Here is a 23,035-nt window from a genome sequence, read left to right on the forward strand (position 1 = left end):
GTGTACTTCCGGTGCCCCAGGCAGGCCTCCTGAGATGTGCAGACAAAAACAAACTCAAATATTCTCTCATGGGAACGGCCACATATGAAAAAGAGTGAGCCTACACTAGCCATCTACGACGGGGAATATGAGAGGCAGGGATTACACGAAATAGCTGCATGTACTCGCCACAGTTGCAATGAAAGAAGAAAGAACCGTTTTTGAAGGTTTACTCAAATTCTCAGACAACATTCCAACATCATTTGTCAAGATTACATCATTTGTTCAAGTCAAATTCACCGGATGATGTAATGAAGGAAGTGATCATTAAGATTCTGAATTTTCTTTCTGCTTGTGCTTTTGCTACCATTTTATTGAAGACTTGGAAAAAAACGGAATCAGATAATGAAGATCGTTTATTATAATGCAATGAGAAAGCTTAGGTCATAAAACGTCTGAAGAAATTGCTGAGCTGCTTCTTCAGGACAAAGGGTTTACTTCCAGAAGGAAGTCAAGAGTTGGGAGGCACACAACCTTCTGAACACGAACCTTGTTATTGAATTGACAAGATTATACTTTCTTATTTGGGTAGCAAGAAATCTACTCCCAATGAACTTGACATTTTAGGACTGTTTTGTAAAAGGAAGTTCCAGTATTCAGTTTTAAAAGGACATGTGGAATGAGCAGATGGCAACTGAAGATACACTTATTTCTTATTGCTAAAACAGCCCTCATTGCATGGAAGTCAGGTTTTGAAGAACTCTAGAGCTATCTGGTCAAAAATAAATCACAATTCTTAAAATGAATCATAGATTTTGAGGCACATGAATCATGTTTAAAATTTCTGCAGCTGCCATTACAATGTCTGAACTCTTCTACTTATGTTCTATCCATCAACAACCTGCCTCAGTTTCAAGAGTCACTGATTAAGCTAAAAGCAAACTACGCTCACTAAGCCCCTGCATTTTAGGAAAAATAGATTCCCATGTGGTAGAACTAACTTCAACTTTATCCCCCACCCACTTCTATTCTCACCTGCATCTCCAATCATTCCTACTTCTTTCCTTCACGTTGCCATCAACGTTTTAAATTGAGCACCGAAGTTTCTCATTACCCATAAATTAAACTACCCAGACGAAGAAACGAACATGCTTTCTCAAACTAGAAGTTGAATCATCACAATATTCTGGGGTTCGGTAAATTGTGCTGGCTGAGCGTGAAAATTTGAGAATCACACTGACAAGGCAAGATCCCAGCTTCCCCATTTCCTAGCTGTAAACCTTGAGGATCTGTGTCACCTCTTTCCACGTCAGAATGTCCTCATTTGTAACATTCCCCTCCTCCTTCTCCACAGACTACAGAAAAATGTTCTACCCGTCACAAACTGCTCGTCAGGTCACCAATGGCCTCCCCGTTGCTAAATCCAATGTCAAGTCCTAATCCGCATCTTTGTTGACCTACCAGCAGCATTTGGCATAGGTCATACTTCCTCTTCCTCAAAACACTTCTTCACCTGGCCTTCAGGTCTTCACACTTTCCTGCTACCTCTCTGCTTTAGTCTGTTTTCCCTATTTTTCCCTTTAAATGTTGGACTTCTTTCTCTAGCAACACTCCCTCCCTCCTTTCAATGATCTCACCAAGTCTCAGAGCTTTAAATACCATCTATAGATGTCAACAGGCACATCAACAATTGCCCAATGTATGGCTTGGGCTCTCTTCTGAACTCCAAACTCACATGTCCGGCTTCCTATTCAGTATCTCCATCTGGAGAGCTAATAAGCTTCGCAAACTTGACATGTTCAAAAGTGAGTCTTCTTCCCCAAATCTGCTCTTCCCCACAGACTTTCTCGTTTCAGTTCATGGCAGCTCTATCTTTATAGCTCCACAGGCTAAAATCCCAGAATCATCTTTGATTCTTTCCTCACACGTACATTCCATATTCCAATCCATCAGAAAACTCTACTGGCTCTACCTTCCCAGAACACAGAACACAATGACTCCTCGGTGTCTTCACTAAAACTGCCCTATTGCATCCCACCAGCATCTCACAGCAGTGGTAACACAGCAGCCTCCTAACCGGTCTCCCTGTTTCCACCCTTGTTCCCTCACAGTCTCAACATGGCATGGAGAGTGATGCTATTTAAACAAATGAACGGATGAAAAAATCACACCGTGTCACACATCTACGCAGCAATTTCCTGTGGCTTCCTGTCCCCCTCGGAGTGAAAGCCACACTGCACACAACCGCCTAACCTGTACGAACGAGGCTGTTGTGCTCTCCCTTGTTTACTCTCTCCATCTGCCCTGATTCTTGGTTTTCTTCAAGGACAGCAGGCAGATTCCCATTTCCAAACAATGTCCCTCAGACTTCTTCCAGGCACACTCCCTCAGCCAATTCCGGTCTCTGACAAAATGTCTTCTTCTCAGTGAGGCCTTTCCTGACCATCGTAAACTGCAAAATCCACCATCCCAACAGTATTTTATTATATTTCTCCAGAGCACTTAACAATCATTGAACATACCAAATGTTTCACTTATTTCTCATTTGTGTCTCCCACTAGAACATAAGCTGCATGAAGGTGATGATTTGTTTGTTTTTTTTATACTATATTCCCAGGGTCTAGGTTTCCTGCCACATAAGAGGCACCCAAATATTTGTTAAATAAATGAACAAAGCAATGCATGAAGTATGTTTGCCTTAGTTTAGAAAAAGTTGTACCCATCAGCAACTTAAAATACATCTTGATTTTACATACTTTGTTTTTCACAGAACTGCTTATCAACTTTCCTATAATCATGGCAATAATTAATATGTCTCCTTAATCAAATTCCTATTAACACACTAATTGTTTCTCCCCAACTAAAGGTTGTGCCTACATTCCAGCCTCTTTTATTCTATCTGTGACCCACACACAGCAAGACAGAGCTTAGGACTTATGAAACAAATTAGCTGACATGGTTTACTTTAATCACTATACACTCACTAAGCCTGTCAATCAATCATAAAACTGTTTCTTAAACTAAGTAAAGTGATATTTTATTAGAGCGAACTTGTGAACTTTTTACTCCCACTAATAGTGGTTTTTGTTTGTATTTGAATTCTTCTTCCTCTTTTTTTTTTTTTTTTTTTTTTTTTTAATGAGAGCCCTTAAGGAAGACAGCCAAATAAATAACTTGAATGTGAGAACAGGTGACTGGCATACTCTTATCATTGATACATGTTAGCTGCAAACGTTCAGAGAGAAATATTTACGTGCTAAATACTAGCAAAGTATAGTGAATGAGCTGGAAAGTTGATAAACTACAATTGCTAAGCTGAATGAGAGACAGTGGTTAAAAAGTCATACATTTCCAGTAATTTTCTATTCTAAAAAAGAGATTTAGCACTTCAGAGATTTTCTCTGCCCTGAACTGACCAGTGCCCTAACATTTTATTGGTCCATCATTTTATAGCTCCCACTAACCCAAAACCACAGCCAAAAAAAAAAAACCCTACATGTTCATTAAACATCACCAGCACATTTTGGAAAAGATGCCTAATTTTATTTAAAATATTTAGTATTTTATGAATATAGTATATATGCTCTTTGATAGAAAAGAAAGAAAAATTCAACTTGGACAAGGATTTTCTGAATGCAGTTATCATGTAGGACTTCTCCTTCCAACAAAATCTTTGTGCTCTAATCTATAACACAAAGTAGTTACAAGTGTCAGATACAGATCAAGACAAATGAACCACACACATGGAGTTCAATTTCTAAGTGAACATCACTATCATAGTAGGAACATAAGGCATCCAGTTATTGATGACAGGATTTCACTAAGCCATACATAAGCTCTCCGTTGGTTCTGCCTATGACCAGTGGCATGCATATATGTTAAGATTACTAACACTTCATAAAGTGCAACAATGAAATGGATAAAATGGAAACGGAACTTATAAACCTCACTGACCCCATACTCTAATCATCAAGTTTATCTATCCCAACAAATAGTGTCACAGAGAAACGTAATAGATAAAACCCAGGAATAAAGGCAGCACCTAGTTTCAGACCTAATTCTACAAGTGCTAAAATTATTTCAAGATTTGTACTATGAATTTTGATATTTATCTAGTAGGTTACGATATATATATATATATATACATATATATATATGAAAATGAGTAGTATTTTCTTCCATCAAAGATTTCTTTCCGCTCAGTCATAAATGGAAGACCATTCCATGCTCTTGGATAGGATGACCTATTATCATAAAGATGTCAATTCTCCTTAAAATAAATCTATAAATTCAATACATCCTCAATCAAAATTCTAGTTGTGCTGTTTTCAGAAATTCTAGCTCTAAAATACATAGAAAAGAGTAAAAATTCACAAATAGCCAAGCCAATTTTGAAAACGGGTAAATAGAGAACTTGTCCTACCAATATTTAACATCACTTGCCATGTGGGAATTGCAAATTATGACCACAATGAGCTATCACTACACATCTATTAGAACAGTTAAATTTTTTAAAAAATAGTGATAATACTAAATGCTGACAAGGATGCAAAGAAACTCAACTTCTCATATACTGCTGGTGGAAGGGTAAAATCGTGCAGCCACTCTAGAAAATAGTTTGGCAGTTTCTTCAAAAACTAAACATACACTTACCATATTACCCAGTAATCACATTCCTAGGCATTTATTTTAGAAAATGTGAAAATTTATATCTACACAAAAAAAGTACAGGAATCGTCATAGAAGCTCTATTGGTAATAGCCAAAAACTGGGAACTGTCCCGATGTCCAGGTGAATGTACTGTGGTACATATACAACATGGAATACTACTCAACTTATGCAACAATTTGGATGAATCTCAAAATTTGTCTTATCCAACAATCTGGATGAATTTCAATCTCAAAAAGTCACAGGCTGTATAATTCCATTTACATAACATTCTTATAATAAACTTATAGAAATGGAAAATTGATTAGTGACCAGAGGTTAGGGATAGTAGGGGCAAGGGAGATGGATGTGACCAGAAAGAGGTAGCAGGAAGGAGATCTTCTTGGTGATGGGGCAGTTCTGTACGGCACAGAACTATATACCGGCATTGTATCAATGTCAGTTTCTTGGCTTTGCTAGTGTGCTGTGGTTGTATAAAATGTCATCATTGAGGGAAATTGGGTGAAGATATATAAAATGTAAACATGGAGGGAAACCAGACCTCTCTCTGTACTATTTTCGGAACTTCCCGTGAATCTATAATTATTTCAAAATAAAGCTAAAAAAAAAAAAAACAAATAGGAAGAATTATTCACGTAGGGGAAAAAAAACACCAAAAAACAAACAAACAAACAAAAAAACACCAAAGCCATAGTATTAGAGCACGAACAAATAAACCAAAGGACATATATCCTCATTGGCATCTCCAATGACCAATCAGAGTAGCTCCATCATGACCAATCAGGACAGCGCTTTTTGGACCAATCAAGTTGCAAGGACTTGGAGTCCTCAGTCTTATGAAGACAGACCAATCAGGGACCAGGCACCGAGACCGATCTCTATATAAGTCAGCTCCCTTCTGGCTCAGAGAATGCACTTTCCCTTTCCACCAAAGACTGAAGACTGTGTTTCCATAGCGGGAGCTGAAACACCAAAAAAGTCTTGCTGGAGTGGAGCAGGGCCATCTTGCCCCAGGGGAGCCTCACAGCCATACAGTTCCATAGCCATGTAGCTTCATAACTGAACTGTAACGAATATTGAGCTGTTCCCCAGATATGTTGTTCTAAGCAGTGCTGTATCACAATTGATCCTTTTTGCACTGAATAAAGTTTCCTTTTCCATCACACCCCAAATTGGGGATTCCTGCTGGTCTTGAATTGGCGCCAAAACCCATCTGTTGACAGTCCTTAGGTGATTTCATCATGTGTAAACATCATACAGTGCATTTACACAAACCTATAGCCTACTACACGCCTAGGCTATATGGTATATTGCTCTGTCGGTGAGGAAAAATAATTTCCCTCCATCCTTCTGGGTTCTTGGCTGAGCTATCCCTATAATAAAAGACAGAGTAGCAGAAGAAAACCAAGCAAAACTTTAATAACACGTATACCTCTTGTATACATGGAAGAGACATATGAAAACTGAGTAACCCGCCAAAATGGCTGAAGCCACCACCTAAAATACCACCTTCAGTAGAAGAAAAAAGATGGTGAAAGTGGGGAGTCAGTTATGGAAGGTTACCAGGAAAACAAGAGTAAATAAGGGTAAGGCTGTTATGCAGGTTTAATAACATTATCTTCTGCATTAATAAGAGTTTCTAGAGAAAAGGTCATGCCCCTCTTCTAGCAAGAGAGAAACCCTTACAAATGTAAACATCTTTTACAAAAGGTAACTTCTCCTTGGTTTTCAGAATTTCTCCTGTGTCTACTGTGTCTTAAAATTAACCAGCCTAAAATAATACATGCCAAAGAGACATGTTTTAGGGTGACAAATTCTGTTCCCCCACAGCTCCTAGGCTACAAATCTACACAACATGTTACTGTACTGAATACTGTAGGCAATTATAACACAATGGTAAGTATTTATGTAACTCCTTGAGCTGTGACATATGATGGCTATGACATCATTAGGCAACAGGAATTTTTCAGCTGCATAATCTTATGGGACCACCCATAAGATACACGGTCCATTGACCGAAACATCATTTCACAGAGCATGACTGTTAAAAGATAGATGTATTGAAGACCTAAAAATTTAAAGGAAAACTATGAAGTGAGTACATACAATATGAGAGAAATTTTGTAACACAGAATTGGGGAAAGAGTTCCTAAACAAAACACAAACCATAAGGCAAAAAAATTTTAATTTGATATCACAATTGAAGATTTCTGTTCAATGAAGGACATCATGAAAAAAGTTATAAACAAATGACAGAATAGGAAGAGATGTATTTATGAAATTTAAAGCACTAATACCTAGGAAATAGAAGGAACTGCAGATCAACAAGAAAAGGACTGAAACTTTGAACTAAAAATGGGGCAAGGGATAAGCTGGCAACTTTACAAAAGGGAAAACTTGAAAAGATAAAAAAAATGCACACGAAGAAATGTTCAATCTCATTAGGCATAGTGAAATGCAATTTAAAATGAGTTTTCACTTTGTTATCTGGTAGTCTGGTTGGGATATAAGGTTATAGAAACTCTCATGAACTGCCTGCAGGAGTGTAGACCATTACAGCTTGTTCTGGAACACAATCGGGCAGTCCTTCAATAAAATATGTATATGAATGCCCTATGATCCAGAAATCATATTCTTGGATCTAAATCCCAAAGAAAGCATCATAGAGGTCTGAAAGGTATGTTTACCATAGCACTGTCATAATGGTAGGAAAATGGAGGTAACATGGGTATCCATAAATAGAGTAGACATAAAATGTAGTAGATATACGTTCTGAAACACTGTGCAGGAGTTAGAAGCAATAGACCGAGACACAAATAGATCTTTAAAATACAGTAGGGAGAGAAAAAATTGTTCATGAGATATATAGCATGATATCTCTATAAATTAAAAATGTGGGCACCCAAAACAATATACAATTAATAACACATACAAAGAGAAGGATACACATCACACATGTTAGAATGGTTGTTTACGGATTGATGAGTAAGGGAACTGAGTGGGAATTGGAAATAAAAGACAATGAATGAAAACAAAAAAACAAAAACAGGACAGCCCAATGATGATCAATGAATTAAGAATGATTAACTCCATCTTCTGCACTTGAAGCCCAAACAAACTTTAAGGACTTGCTCGTAACACAGAGCACATCACTAAAGCTAAATGTCATCCAACCTTTCCCTTGACAAAGGCAAAAAACCAGCTCACTACTTTTAAAGTTTTCAGTGCTGAGCCTATTACATAGATAAACTACCCCATTTCCTTTGTTTCAAAACAGAAATTATATCCAAGATAAAAATAAAAGGAAATTGTAAGACACGGGCTCATTATGTCAAAATTTAAGCTCCCACAGTAATACTCAAATAAGACAAAGCACACTCCCTTTGATTAATTATCAAGACCTTTTAAAACTTAGCTACAGGTGGCAACAAGAAATAATAAAGTTCTACTCTAGTTTTGCTATGAAGTAGGGTTCTGGAGCATTTAAAAAATAAAAATAGACATTTAAACAAATGAATTTCTCCACCATAATCACTAATTGAAATTAACAAGGCATTTACTATCTATTTATATTGTTCCATTTTCCCAATTTGAAATAATTATAACCTGTTATTTTGGATGAAATCAAGGCAGTTTTTTATTCTTTGTACTAATAAAGGCATTTCAACACATTATTTTCACTTTTTAACTGCGCTCCACTCCGTCCTGTCACAAGCTGTTTATATAAAGTAAGAAAATTTGTGCGTGGGTAACAAAATTTCAAAAACTCAGTCAATTTCTCATACAACAGGTGATTCTTCCCATTTTGTCCACAAAGTCCTATGCAATAAACATCTGAAAGAGTCGTAGCTTGTCTTTCTTGGCTGGTGGCAAATGTTACTGTGAGAGCAGGGCGGTCCCATGTCAAGACCAAAGCCATGGTCACCAAAAGCAAGTGTCACTTACCAGGCCAGGGAGCCCCAAAGACCCCTGGCAGGATCTACGCTCCTGGCAAAGGCAACTAGCTGTGGGCCTGAACCTGAAGGCGCGGCACAGAACAGAGCTTCCAGCAGCAGAGATCTGACAGGTGACGCCGCCACCGGAGGAAGCCGGCTGTGACCCTTGACCCCCGCCCCCCTACCCCCCGCCCTCCAAGTTGTGGGCACATCTGGCGCTGGAGATCCCCCTGGGGAAGCTCTAAAGCCTCCTACCTGTCACAGCTTCATCTCATGCCGTGATGTCTGTCGGACCACTCGTGGACGCCCCCGCAAAGGAGCACAAGGCAAGAACGTATCTAAGAAGGATGTGGGGTGGGAAAAATCTTTGGGATCACAACCCCAGCCCAGCCGCCGTCTCCCCACCGAGGCTGCAGGGTGCCGCTACCGCCACCACCACCGCGGCTGCAGTAAATCAGCTGACACCAGCCTCAACGGCCGTGACTTTCGCTGCAACTGTCGCAAAAATGAGGGGGAGGGAAATGCTCAACGTTTCCATACACGCCTGGCCGAAGCTGACACCATGGAGACGGGACGGAGGTGAAGGGGTCAACTGTGGGCAAGGAGTGCACGGCTGCCATTTTGGTTATGGGAAGTGTAGTCTAGGCTCTTCTCGCCTCGAATGCTCATGCTGGGAGGACCAAGATGGAGGAAAGCATGAAATGGCAAGTCTACGTGTTTGTTCCTTGTGACCAGGATATTGCAAGGTTACGCGTCTGCCGCCGGGACTCAGTCCAAGAGCCTGAAAAGTGTCAGCTCTGGAATTTGGTTACAGTTTCCTTGTGACCCCCAAATTCAGCTGTTGCCCACCTCACAGGGGGCCAGACAGGAATAGAAGAACTCTGCTACCTGACTAGAGGAAGTCTGACCTTGTGCAACAGTGCTGCAGAGGAGAGAATGAATGTGCACTCTGTGCGGGCGGCAAGAGTGGTGGAGCGTGAGCTCTGCATGCAGAGAGGCATGTATTCGGATCCCGATTTCTCCACTGCACACTGTCAGTGTCATCTAGGACATGTTGCTTCTCTTCATTCCCCTCAATTTCCCCATATACAAAATCGGCATAATAACCTCCTGGATATCTAGGAGATTAAACCAGCTCAACAAATGTTAATTTCGTATGATGCTTGCTGCCTATTTTCTTCCCAAATATTTATTAAATGAATGAATGGATGGTAGCCGAGGGAAACTGGTACCATTCTGGTGACAACTGGTCAGTTCTGTTAAAAAGAGAAAATATTTTTCATTCCATGGCTGTTTTTCCTTTATAATATCACTAATGGATTTATAGGACAAGTAAGACTTCTATTGTTGTCCTCAAAAGTAACTGTGTATTTGAATCATCTGGAGAGCTTGTCAAAATGAAGTTTCTGATTCAGTAGGTCTGGAGTGGGGTCTGAGAGTCTTCATTTCTAATAAGTTTCCAGGTGATGGCTATTAATGCTGGTTCTTGGAACAAACCTTCAGTTAGTAAAATACTACTGGACAGGCCTGAATCAGAGAATTAGGGGATTAGAACAGGGCAGAAACTACTTCAGACAGGATAATGTCCTTGCTAATTTGCCAAAAGAGAAGTGTTGGTTTGGGCAAAAGGCTTCATTTAATATTCAACAATTTATTATTGAAAGTGAACAATTTCTTATTTCTGCAAATGGCAAACTTTTCAATCCCCTTCTCCCCAGCTTAGACATTACACACCCGTCAGTGTCCTGGTTGGCATATCCCCTTTTCTTTCATTAGGCCATTTAGCATCCTTTAGGCCTTCAGGTGTGGTTTCTTATTTGCTGTTTCTGTTCATTTGTAGAGATCAGCTCTGCTTGCCACCATATGAGAAAAACTAAATAGTAATGTTGCCCGCTGAAGTCAATAGAACACTCGAAAGTTAATAATTCTGAAAATGTCTTATACTGCACATTGAAATTCTATGATTTTGTTTTACTTTTGACTAACTTCCTTGCAATCACATGAGTTGGGGGAGAAGAACAGGCAAGTTATGTTAAATAGAAGAAATTAATTTGTGGGCCTGCTGGGATCAATATACCTACTATATTTGCTGTGATGATGAACACATTTAAGATGTTACATAAATCATCCCCTTTACAACTTGTAAGAACTTTTTGGAAATGTAGAAATACTGAGTGGTTACCACAGGATAATCTTAGTTTACGTTAAATGAAATCTGTAAGTTATCTTTCCTAGATAAGGTTGACTCTTGTATTCAACACATACTAACTGAACACTTACTAGGCTTCAAATACCTTCCTAGGAATACAAAGGTTAACAGGAATATTAATGAGAAGCTTTCAGACTTTTAGCACTTTGGACCCCCTCTACCAAAGTTTACAAAATTTACTGCCCGAGTCTCTGTGTGTGTAAAATAAATATTCAAATAGTGAATAAAATGCTTCTGGTTCAGAAAAATTCACCCATTTGTATAAACATACATATCTGTTTTACATGGATAACCTTCCTGAAAATTAAGATTTAGACCTTCAGTAAGATGATCCTGAGTATATTTATTTGAATTATTTATTTATTCCTCTCATCTGGAGGAATTATACAAAAACCTTAAAAGATTTAAACAGTCAATAAATTTAGTTCAATGTGTATTTATTGAAACTTAACTGAAAGCAAAGCTGAGAAAGTGAGCATTTGGCATGTTTAGCTTCTATAGAGGAAGTCAGATTCTGTTTCCCACCAACACTCACAAAATAGGGAATTCCCTAAACATTGGAAAGTGTGTTGGATGCTGGGCAGCTAAAAAGAATGACAAATGTCTACCAAGATTTGTGGCTGTAACAGTGCAGTATGAGAAATACACAACAAAAGGAGTGATGGAGAAAAGAGATGAATTACTTGCTAATTCTGTCCTTTCCTTAGTGAACTCATTCCCCTAAAAGTCATGTCATGTTTAGGGGCTTCATATTAGCACTGAGAGTCCTCGCACTTTATCATGTTGCACAAGAGTAGTTTAATAAGTGTTCATTGTAAGGTTTTGTATGGTTAAAACTATTTAAGAGCTTCCCTTAGTACTTTCTCACAAGACATAAACATCAACTGTTGAGACTTCTCTTTTTTTCCTATCTCATGACTCCACTGAATCAAATAATTTCTAAGTAACAGGATGTCTTTTTCTAGAAATATCCCGATTTGCTCCACACTCATGACATCTAGGAAGGAGTGAAGGTGATAAGATTGGGGGTGCTCAAGCTCCTCACAAATGAGCGTTTGGGGGCCTCTCAGCAAGCTACCAAGATCAGCAAGGGGAAATTAGGACAGTAAAGGAGGAGATGATGAATGCCACCTGTGGCCCTGTCACCAGCTGTAGCAACAGGGGCTGTGGTTTGTCCCACTAACCTCCCTCTTCTGTTTCCTATCAGGATGAGAGGAAGAGTCGCTCCCCTAACCTGTGTGAAAGAAGAGGATCCATGTGCTACAAACGGTGGACTGTGGAATGCACAAAGGTGCACTACCCTGATTCCCCTTCCAGAAAAAGCCATTTCCCAGCTTCATGAAGAGTGGTTTGCTCACCGCCCCTGCTAGTAGCTTCCTCGGGTCACCTCAGATTTCCAGCGAGGTTACCTATTCCTGGCGTGGCAACTGGTGAATGCCTGAGCAAGGTGAAGTCAGTTAGAGCACACTCTTCTCGGGGAGTTCCCCACTCAGTGACTACCAAGAAGGAGTACGTACCCTTCTCATCACTCTACCAACCCCTTCTCCCTCTTCCTCTTCTTCATCTTCTTCTTCTCCGCCTCCTCCTTCCTCTATTCTGTCCAGTTGAAGTTTTTCAAATAAAAAATACAACAGTAAATAAAGATTAAACAAAGTTTTAATAAGAGACAAAAGACAAACATGTCAACCAATACAATGTATATACCTTATTTTGATATCGATTCAAAGAAGTTATAAAACCAATTAGGAGAAGATGGGGAATTGTTAACAATGAGTGAATATTTGACAATATTGAAGAACATTGTTAACATTTTAGGTGTAACAATGGTATTTTGATTAGTTTGTTTTAAAGGAATTCTTACTTTCTAGACATGCAGACCGGAATAGTTACATATGAAACTATATCATGCCTGGTATTTGCTCCACAATAATCTGGGATGAGGAGGACAGTGGCTACGAGTACTTTACTTCCCTTTTCATAAACTAGTACTGTACTTTCTTTCTTTTACTTGTCCTAAATTTAATTATCAGAGGTGGAAAGCGTCATTTAGTCAACATGTGGTTTTGGGTACGATGCTGAGCTGGGCATGCAGGTAATGCGAAGAGCTGGTTCTATGGTCAAGTTGCTCACAGTCTGGTGGGGAGACACATCCACCCACCGCGAGCAGTCATGCTTTACTACCACTCGCGCTGGGTCTGCTCCTCCTACTGTCTTTTTGATTCTGATATCCTGAATTTTTGTGGGAAACAGTGTTTTTAACATTGTGTAAATAACCACTTCCTTGTTGTGTGGAATCCACTAATATGGTTTTTATTTTACTGAATGTCTTTAGTCCCTGGCCCTTAGATGTATTCAAAGTAAACAGATATTGCTCAAGGATGGACCGACTGATGGGTGTGTGTGTGTGTGTGTGTGTGTGTGTGTGTGTGTTTGCTTGAGAGCATGCCTGGGAGAGGGCTTTGAATACAGTGAAAGCCTCTATTAAGAGTTTTATTATTTCTTCCCTATTTTACTTTCCAGCCGGATAATATCTACTACACTACCACAAGTAAAAGAGAACTGTTTTTACAAGTGATAAAGTGAAAACATAGTTATATATAGTTATGTCTAGTTTTTCAATTTCAAAGAGTTCATTCCAACCCCTAACACACTTTTTAAAAAAATTAAAATATGGATTTTTATTTCAGAGGCTGTGGTGATAGATATATTTGTCTAAACATCTGTCCTTAATAGAAGCTCTAGGCAGTTTAATGATTTCTGAACATCAGTAATAAATTTCAGAAGAATAAACTATTTACAGTTCTAGGAAACACCCGAAACTGATTCAGAATTGTCAGCAAGTTTCTTCAGTATGTTCCAGGAAAAAAAGATTTGTATCAGAGTGATTATAGATCACTCTACAACTTCCTAGGAAACTCTATTCCAAGACACTGCCTGGTGTCCAAAACTAAAGAATATAGTGTTAGTAGGACAAATGGTCCATCTGGCATTATTTTAAGAAGCACTTGATATCTAAGGGAAAATCATACCCTTTGCCTGAAAAGATATTGCGCCACCTAGGGACAACTTGGGAAATGGTATTCAATTTTCAAATTCAGTAGCATACAGCTAAAAAGGGTTTGGAAATTATGAAGCAGGATTTCTTTTTTATTTAATATTTATATTACATAAATTGCATATTTCCCCTCAAAACTTTAAGGCAAGGCTTATATGAAATAAATGATCCAGTTGATAAGCAGAGTTAATTGGTATCATATAAAATATTCTAAGTTCTCTACTTCAGAAATAAGGTAAAAATGAGCTAATAAGCAGCAGTTATTTGTACACACACACACACACACACACACACACACACACACGAGGGTGCAGCCAAACGTCATATAACTAACTCTAGGCTGGATCGGCTCCAGCTGGAGAGTTTGTAGTGTCTGCCTTGAGGGAAAGGGATTACAGGTACAGACAAAATACCTTGAATAAACATTGAAGTCAGAGGGTTTTCTCTGCACTAAAAATAGGTTCCCTTGTAGGGAGGTGAAAGAAAAAGGAAGTGCCTGAGATTACCGTTCCTTGCAGCGGGAGGAGGAAGTAAAAACCTAGGAAGGAATGGCAGGGCTAGTGCATCTAGGCAGATGGGTCCATCGGCAGCCTCAAAGGGTCCCACGCCCTGTAGTAGTCACATGGAGCGGAGAGGGCTCGACTTGAAGAAGGTCTGTAGGCAGAGACAGTCATCCTAGGTCCCTGCCCTCCAAAGCCCCATTCCCACCCCAATCCCAGAAATATACAGTTTTTGAGGCAGGCTCTGAGAAAATAAGGTTAAGTTTTTGTTTTAGTTGGATGTAATGGGAGGGTGGGGATTCAGAGTCAAAATGAAATTGAGTTACACAATACAAAGAATAGGCTGAGAGAATCGGTAACTGGATCTCACACTCTTTTACTGTTCCATCTCCAACAAGAAGCTCCAACAAGGGATCCTGTTGACCTAGTCGTATAGGTCAGCTTCCTGGAGCTAAGAGCAAGGTGAAGAAAGGTTGACAGTGAGTGTGGAGGGACACATGGAAAATAAAAAACACAATGCCCCTATCAGATCCAACTTTCACAGTGCCTCTTTTTGTCTGGCCTCTCAGGAATCTATAGAATTCTAAGGTCTTGCTTTCATATGTCCCCTCTCCCCTTGATATTTACTACAGCTGCTTTAGTTGAGATGTTCTGTTTGCTTTTTAGGCCAAACTGGGAGGACCATTCGGAATAATGATAAGCCATCTGTTATTACTGAATTGTGTGTCTTCAAAACTCATAGGTTGAAGCCCTAAGTCCCAATGTGACTATGTTTGGAGATAGGGCCTTTAAGCAGGTAATTAAGATTAAATGAGGTCATAAGGATAGGGTGCTAATCCAATAGGAGTGGTGTCCTTATTAGAGGAAGAGACACCAAGACTGTGTATGAGTGTGTGTGTGTGTGTACACGACAGAGAAAAAGTCCACGCGAGAACACAGTGAGAAAGTGGCTGTCTATAAACCAAGGAGAGAAGTCTCAAGCGAAACCAGCCCTGATAGGCAATTTGATCTTGGAATTCCAGCCTCCAGAATTGTGAGAATTAAATTTCTGTCGTTTAAGCCACCCTGTCTGTGGTGTTTTGTTATGGCAGCCATAGCTGAGTAATACGGCACTGCTTCTCAACATCTTTCATTGAGCACCTTATTTTCGAGTTCTTTAATACATCATCTACTACTATATTTACTTCTCAAAATCCTATAAAGTAGGTTTGACTAAACAAGTTCTCACAGACAAAGCTGAGGTTCAGAAAGACTAGTGGTATGTCCATGGCCACAAAACAATAAGTAGCAGAGATTTATTATAAGACCTTCTGTTTATTGGCTCTGAAGTCATTACGCTGTATTCCTATCACACGAGAAAGGAACATAATTACTGTGGCTCTGCTCTGGCTGGGTTCAGTTAGGAATAATTATTTTATGCTTCAGCAACCCTCTTAGCCTTCTCTTTTCACATTTCTTGGGCTTCAATTATCGCCCAAACAAATGACTCTCAAATCTAATTATAATCTACTCTTTTTTCTTTAGTTTCAGATTTATCCATCCATCTCATTTGGGTATCCTACAGGCATCTTAACTCAGTAAAAAGAGGCACGAGATTGAAATATTTGCGTTAGTCTAGATTCCTTCCTCTGTCATCTCACTATATTGGTCCAGTTGGTCACTAAACCCTTTGGTTTTTAGTCTTAATTGTTTCTCATGTACATCATTTCCTCTTCATTTCCACTGTAGCTGCTCCTGTAACTCAGTTCCTGGGTTACTATAGTAACCTCCTAAACTGGTCTGTCTTCCATCCTCCTCACTGCTACCCCAGGGCTTTTTCCAAAGACACTTTTGTAATCACAAAATTGCCCTGCAGTATTACTCCGTTGCCTTTATGTTAAAATACAATTTTTTTTTTAGCTAGTCATGACCTGACCGCGACCTTCCTTTTCCATTTCATCTCCCCAGCTAAATCCGAAAGCAAATTACTTGACTTGTCGCCTAGCCTAATATTTAAGGGCACGTTGGTGTTAGACTGCCTTAGCTTGAATGCAAGCTTGACTTATTAGGTGTGTGAACTTGGGAAAATTAGTCTAAACATGAAATAATAATAGAACCTACTTCACAGAGTTGTAAGGATTAAATGAGCTTGTATCGTGTCCGGCTCGTAATTTGTTAAATATTACCTATTATCAGTTTCGTAACCCGTGCATTTGCACTGCTGCTCCCTCTGCCTGGAATACCCCGTCATCTCTCACCATCTGGCTGTTCCTTTCTTCTTTATCGAGATTCCCTTCTGGGGTCACATCTCTTAGCCAGTTGACCCTGCCCCAACCTCCTACTTCACTTGTCTCCACCGTTTCCCTTGCAAACTTCTTTGTTACTTCTTTGTTAAGTACTGTTTGCATCTATCACTGAGTTCCTAAAAGAGGGATAGTGTTTTCATACTTTTTGATACAACCTAAAGTGCATAATATTTTCTGGATGTCTGCACAAAGAGCGCCCCACATATTATGCGATCTGTAAATAACTGTTCCTAAAGTCTGTTCTGTCTAGAGAGGCGACTTGTCCAGGATATAAGACAAGACCATCTTCAAGGTCCGGGGGGGAGGCCGTAAGACCTTAGGCAGTAGCCATGAACCCCGAAGAAAAAGGGGTTCCTTTATACTTTCCCCGCTCAAGCAACTCCTGGGTAAAAACCTCAGGTCCTAAGCCGCGGAGGAATACACGAACTTTTGAAATGCACTTTGCACCTGAGCTTGTGACCGCTACTCTTGTGTGCGCCTGCGCCGCTGAAGCCGGGGTGGGGCTCCTCAGTTGAGGGTGGGGCCACGGTTGGCGTCATAGGATTGGGCGGTAGGAGCCAAAACGGACGGCGCGGAAATGACGCCAAAGTGCGCAAGCGCAGGGGGCCTTGCCGCGCGGTGGCTGCTGGGGGCCGCACGCCTTACCTTCTCTCGCCTCTCCGGTCCCCGCCCCCTCGGCCTCTCCGCTCCCTGGCGTGACTCGGCACTGAGAGCCGGAGGAGCCTCCGCGGTCGCCCAGCCCTGTGTCCAGGCCTCGGCCTTCCTGAGCCTCCCCCGTGCCTCTCCCAGACGTCTCCTTCAGTTTCGAAGCCAGTGGCGTCGCGGCCGCCCTTCCGGGCTCTCTGAGAATGGTGGGAGTGAAGCCGGTCGGGAGCGACCCGGATTTCCAGCCGGAGCTGAGCGGCGCGGGCTCCAGACTCGCCGTGGTCAAGTTCACCATGCGAGGGTGAGGCCGGGCCCGAGTCCTGCGGGCCCTTTCTGTCCGTCGCTGCTTTCCTTTCACTCTTTCCTGGTCCCGACTACCTTGCGGTGTGTCTCCTGCTCCGGAATGGCAGGCGCTGAGAGCAGCCGCAGGCCGCTGCCCAGATAGGCCTCAGCTCTTGGGTCCGAGCCCCCATCTGTGCCCAGGGGCGTCTGGCGGGCACGGAGGCCGGGCCGGCCGCGATCCCCGCCCGGGAAAAGCCGGCCTGCGCGTTTTGAATCCTCAGAGGAGCCCTTGAGGGTCGCCCGCCTCTGTTCTTTCTAGTCTGTGCGAGTCCCATGCAGCCGCACCTGCTTGCGTCTGTCCCCTTCTTTCCAGGGGGCCAGCTGTCACTTGCATCTTAGAAACCCTGAAATGTTAATTTACGGAACACTTTGATACTCTTCACCACCGGCATCTCTGTAAAGCCTTCGGAAAATCCAAATGGGACAATCCAACTGATCTGCGTAGTGTTTAGTCCTAAAACGCAGCTAATGCGTTTTAAATTAATTTTGGGTTAGAATGCTTTTTAATTCTTTTAACGTTTTTGTTACCCGTTTGGTTAGTCACTTTGGAGCTTAGGCTCCCCTGTGTACGCGATTGCGTGTGGTCACACACGTTGTTTTAATAATAGGTGTATGTAATGCTGGTGAACACGTGTCCAGACGTCTGGGTTTGACCAGATAGACTCCATTTTTTTACCTGACAATTGAAGAGGTCAGGGATCTTGGAAAGATTTTCACTGGCTTTTGGTAAATCTCAACGTGATTTGTCTGTCGCAGAGCTGGTGGATTTTCAGTATGGGGTGTGCGGTGTCCTGTGTGAGTAACGTGTTGGAACTGGGCATTGAGAACCAAGGTTTCAGTGAGTGTGTGTATTTACTGATTAGAGGTTTCCACTTGATTTACCTCGATCCCCTGGCATTATTTGCACTTACAGCAACTTGGAGAAGTACACTGCAGGTATAATTGTTTATGTAGCACAATAAAGTTATTGTCCAACTAACTATATAAACACGAGGCAGTGTTTCAAATCCCAGAACAAAAGTGATTCATATCTGTTGAACGTGATTCAATGAATGCTGAGTAAATAAGTGGTGGCATTAGGATTAGTTTTAAGGGATGGAGGGATGCAGATAGAGATGAAAACTAGTTAGGACTTGTTTTTGGACTGGTTTATGCAGAATTGAAAAGGGGCAGTGCATTGAATTTTATATGGTGGAATGACTACCCATTTGACATGTGGATTTTGACATTTACAAAATTGAAGAGGAAAGAGTTCATATACATATAAAGATATGTCTTAGAGGAATGTGGACATTCTGTAAGTGTACCTTCCCAGATTTAGCTATTTTGTAATGTCTTATGTTCTTAATATGGGGGAGTATTTATACATTTGTTAAGTACCTAGGCCGATGTTCGAAAAGGGAGGAGATGATTTTAACAACAAATCTCAGTTTTAGTTCACTTTTCTAATTCTAGTTGGAGCATTTATACTTTTGTCCCTCAGTGACACTTTTTCCCCCCCTTACTGCAGCGGAGGGAGAGATGACAGTAATAAATCTGTAACTGAAGTGAGAAAAGTGGGGAAATGTTGCTACTAAGGAAACACTTCCATTGACAATATATATTATTTAACTGTAAACGTAACTGCAGACATTAATTGGTAAAGCGCTGTTGTTTTTTACTTCTAAAAGGCATTTTGGTGGGATGAACGTTTTATTTTCTTTGTAAAAACTGAGCAAATAAATAAAATGGTTGAATCTAGATAACTTTTAAATTCAAAAGTATAATTAGGTGACATTTATAAATCTGGCAAGATTGTATTTTTCTTCAAAGTACTTTTAACATTTTGGCCATGGATGCATTCCTACACGAACTCTGCCACTGTGGCTGTGGCTCCAGATTTACATGTATGAGCTTCAGTATTAGACCCTCAAACAACTACAACTAGTAAAATCATATAAGAAACCTCTTAGATCAAAGTTAAGGTTGTCCCATTTTAGGCCAAGAACATAGTTTTCTCCGGCACCTGTTTCTTCCTTTCCAACTCTACATTAAGCCTTATTCCTATTTTCCACTTCCATGCTTTATCCTGTCAATTTTGCGAAAACACTGTACAGATTGCCACTCTTTAAGAATCTTCAGTGGCTCTCCAGTATTTTTTTTAACAGATAGCAGAATATATGTAACAAAATTTACCATTTTAACCATTTTTAAGTGTCAATTCAGTGGCATTAGTACATGCACAATGTTGTACCACCATTACCGCTAGCTGTTTCCTAGAATGTTTTCATTATCTCAGATAGAAACTCTGTACTCTTTAAACAAAAACTGCCAGTCTCCCCCTCCCAGTCCCTGGTAACCCTCCTGCTACTTTCTGTCTCTATGAATTTGCCTATTCTTTCTATCTCATATAAGTGGAATTATCATATTTATCCTTTTATTTCTGGCTTATGTCACGTAGCACAATTGGTGTGCAAGGATCTGTTTGAGTGCCTGCTTTCAGTTCTTTTGGGTATTTCCCTAGGAGTGGAATTGCTGGATTATATGATAATTCTATGTTTAACTTTTTGAGAAACCACCAAACTTTCCACAGTGGTTGCACCTTTTTTGCATTCTCACCAGCAATGCATGAGTGGTCCAATTTCTCTATGTACTGCCAACACTTTTTACATTTTAATAGCCGTCCTAAGTGGGTGTGAAGTGGCATCTGGTGGTTTTGTTTTTGTATTTCCTCAGTAAAGATGCTCAGCATCTTTGTATGATAATTGAACGTTTGTTTATCTTCTATGGAGAAATGTCTGTTCAAGTCCTTTGCCCATTTTGAATTGGATTGTTTTATTTTCTGTTGTTGAGTTGTAGGAGTTCTTTATATATTTTGGATATTAACCCCTTATCAGATACATGATTTGCAAATATTTTCTCCCATGGTTGCCATTTCACTTTCTTGATAATCCCCTTTGAAGCACAAAAGTTTTTATATTTTGATGAAGTCCAGTTTACCTGTTTTTATCCTGTTGCATGTGATTTTGGTGTCATATCCCAGAAATCATTGCCAAATCCAGGGTCATCAAGATTTTCCTCTTATGTTTTCATCAAAGAATTTTATAGTTTTAGCTTTTAAGTGTAGGTCTTTGATTCATTTTGAGTTAATTTACGTACATGGTGCAAAATAAGGGTACAACTTCACTCTTTTGTATGTGGATATCCAGTTTCCCAGCACCATCTGTTGAAAAAACTGTTTTTTCCCCAGTGAATGGGCTTGGCATTCTTCTCCATTATTTTTCTTAACCAATTAAAATAATGAACATTTATATGTTATTTAATCTGTGTAAGTGGCTTGTTTAAGCACTTATATTGACTCATTCAATGCTCAAAATAATCTTTGAAATTATCCCCATTTTACAAATGTAGAAATTGAATTACAGGTAGGTTAAATAACTTTAGTCTCATTGCTGAATGTACTCTTTGGATTGTTAAGTGCTATCCTTGGTCTTCTCAGCCTAAGCAGAAAGGAAATACAGGTTCATTTCTGTGTGTATTGTAGAGCCTGACATTTTTCAGTAAATGTTGCCTTCAATGAATTAGCTACAGCTCTGCCCGCACAACTAATCTTATGACCAATGACAATTTGGTTCACGCTCTGGTGTTATTTCCCCTACCTGTAAAGTAATGTGTAATCTAAGTTGTTTAGAGAATGAAATTATAAATGTGAATTATATAGTGTGGTAACATATTTTTATAACTGGTATCTCCAAACTGTTACTTCTTAAATATACCCAGATACATTTTAGTGGTGATAAGCAGTGCCAGTTTGGTTGTTATCATGGGTGGCTAAGGGCCAACGTTAAAAGAATATACATTTTACTCTTCCATAAAACTTAGTATAATTATTTTTATCCTGAATTGGTGAATGTATCACTTTTGTAATGTGTTTACCATATATTCAATTTTCTTAAGCAGGTTTTACTTTGTAGTTGGTTAGGTGTTACTGTTACCATCCAAGAAGAATGGCAGTGTATGTTAGGATGTTGAGTTCTGACGGTTAATGTAGCTTGTCCAAATAATACATTGCAAAATTGCTGTGGGCCAAGATAGCTCTATTACAGAGTTAGCAGACCCAGCAGTCCATAAGGACAGGCAGATAATATTAATGAGTGAGGCAGGTAGCTAGCTGCAGTAAGATCACTAGGGGGGATGGTTGAGTCCCTAGAGCATATACGGAGAATTTTTTTAAAAACTATTTTTACTGAAGTATAGCATGCATACAAAAATGTATAGAAATCATTGAAGTGTGTAGTTTGAAAATTTTCAAAGTGGTTACACCAGCTTAACCAGTACCAGCATTCCAGAATCATCTCTCCAACCCCGCCTCCTGCAGGCTCCTTCTCATCACTCTTGAATTCTTACTGTACAGAGTAATTCTGCCTGGATTTGAACTTTATAAAAATGGTATCATACAGTATGTAATCTGTCTGGATTCCTTTCAGGGGCATATAAAATATTTTTAATCTTCGCAGTTAATTTAGAAATAACAACAACAAAAAGCACTGTGTAGGCCACTGTTTTGGGAGCTTTGGACTGGCAGCTAAGAGTTGGGTTTTGTGATCAAATTCCAGTACTGTTCTTCATTGTTCTTGTCATGAAAGTGAGGAAATGTAAAGCTTAAATGAACGTAAGGCTTTTGTAAGTTGCATAACATACAGTGAACACTCAATGAATCAAGCTTTTTTTGTGTTATTAACAAGACCAGTTAAGATTATGCCTATCCATTAGTAAATGTAATACATCTAGAAATTACCTATTTTAAAGTTATGCCCTGCAGTTGAACATGTCTTTAGAAAGCACATATGTTTTCCTTACCCATTTACTTAGCTGAGTGTGGTTGTACCGTCATCTACTCAAGGTAGAGCACTGACGACTGGAATAGCAAATATGGAAAAATAACAAGTTCATGAAATGAAAATTATTTATATTACCACTGTAAACAAAAATCTTGTTAAGAGGAACTTAACGTACTTTCAAAGAAAGCTGATCCTGGATTGGATTCAGGAGCTAACCGTTCTAGCTGAGGTCCTGCTATTAATTAACTACAGTGTCTGATATTGGACATGTCATTTAAATGTTTCAGGTCTTGCGTTCTCACTTACCAAATAATTGTGTTAGGTTAGGTCAATTTTAAAGTTTTAGTTTTGTGGGTTTGGTTCTTTATGTATTGGAGAAAGTTAGAGGGTTGTCGCTTGTATTCTCTTACTCCCAAAAAGCATAATACAGAATCCTTACATAGCCATTTACACCTAGGACTTAACAGATAAGCTTTCCATCAAAAAGAGGGTCAGAGGTAGAAGAACTCTTTTTAAATCTCTGGACTAGATGGTCTGTGGTCTTTTTTACAGCAAGTTCAAAGGTCCTATGATTGTGTAATTAGTATCTAAGGGCTG

General features: G+C 39.8%; 2 protein-coding genes across 7 annotated transcripts in view; one reads left to right on the forward strand and one right to left on the reverse strand.

Annotated features, from left to right (window-relative positions):
- The window catches only part of WDR7 (WD repeat domain 7), a 301,747-nt gene extending 292,705 nt beyond the window's left edge, over positions 1–9,042 (reverse strand). Inside the window, exon 1 of one of the 4 annotated variants that reach the window (XM_019722246.2) lies at positions 8,838–9,042. The gene's annotated coding sequence lies outside the window, so the exon portion shown is untranslated. Of the gene's footprint in view, positions 1–2,232; positions 2,316–8,592; positions 8,744–8,837 lie in introns of those variants that run through there. The other 3 variants (XM_019722262.2, XM_074339915.1, XM_074339914.1) reach the window with 3 other exon arrangements.
- An 8,225-nt stretch (positions 9,043–17,267) lies between these two features.
- TXNL1 (thioredoxin like 1) overlaps positions 17,268–23,035 on the forward strand; it is a 29,729-nt gene continuing 23,961 nt past the window's right edge. For all 3 annotated transcript variants that reach the window (XM_019722207.2, XM_019722212.2, XM_019722235.2), the window contains exon 1: positions 17,268–17,577. In XM_019722207.2, the coding sequence (XP_019577766.2) occupies positions 17,480–17,577 (98 nt within the window). In that variant the 5' untranslated portion in view covers positions 17,268–17,479. The remainder of the gene's footprint in view (positions 17,578–23,035) is intronic.

Source organism: Rhinolophus sinicus, linkage group LG09 (assembly GCF_036562045.2).
Source record: "Rhinolophus sinicus isolate RSC01 linkage group LG09, ASM3656204v1, whole genome shotgun sequence".
Lineage (NCBI taxonomy): Eukaryota > Metazoa > Chordata > Mammalia > Chiroptera > Rhinolophidae > Rhinolophus > Rhinolophus sinicus.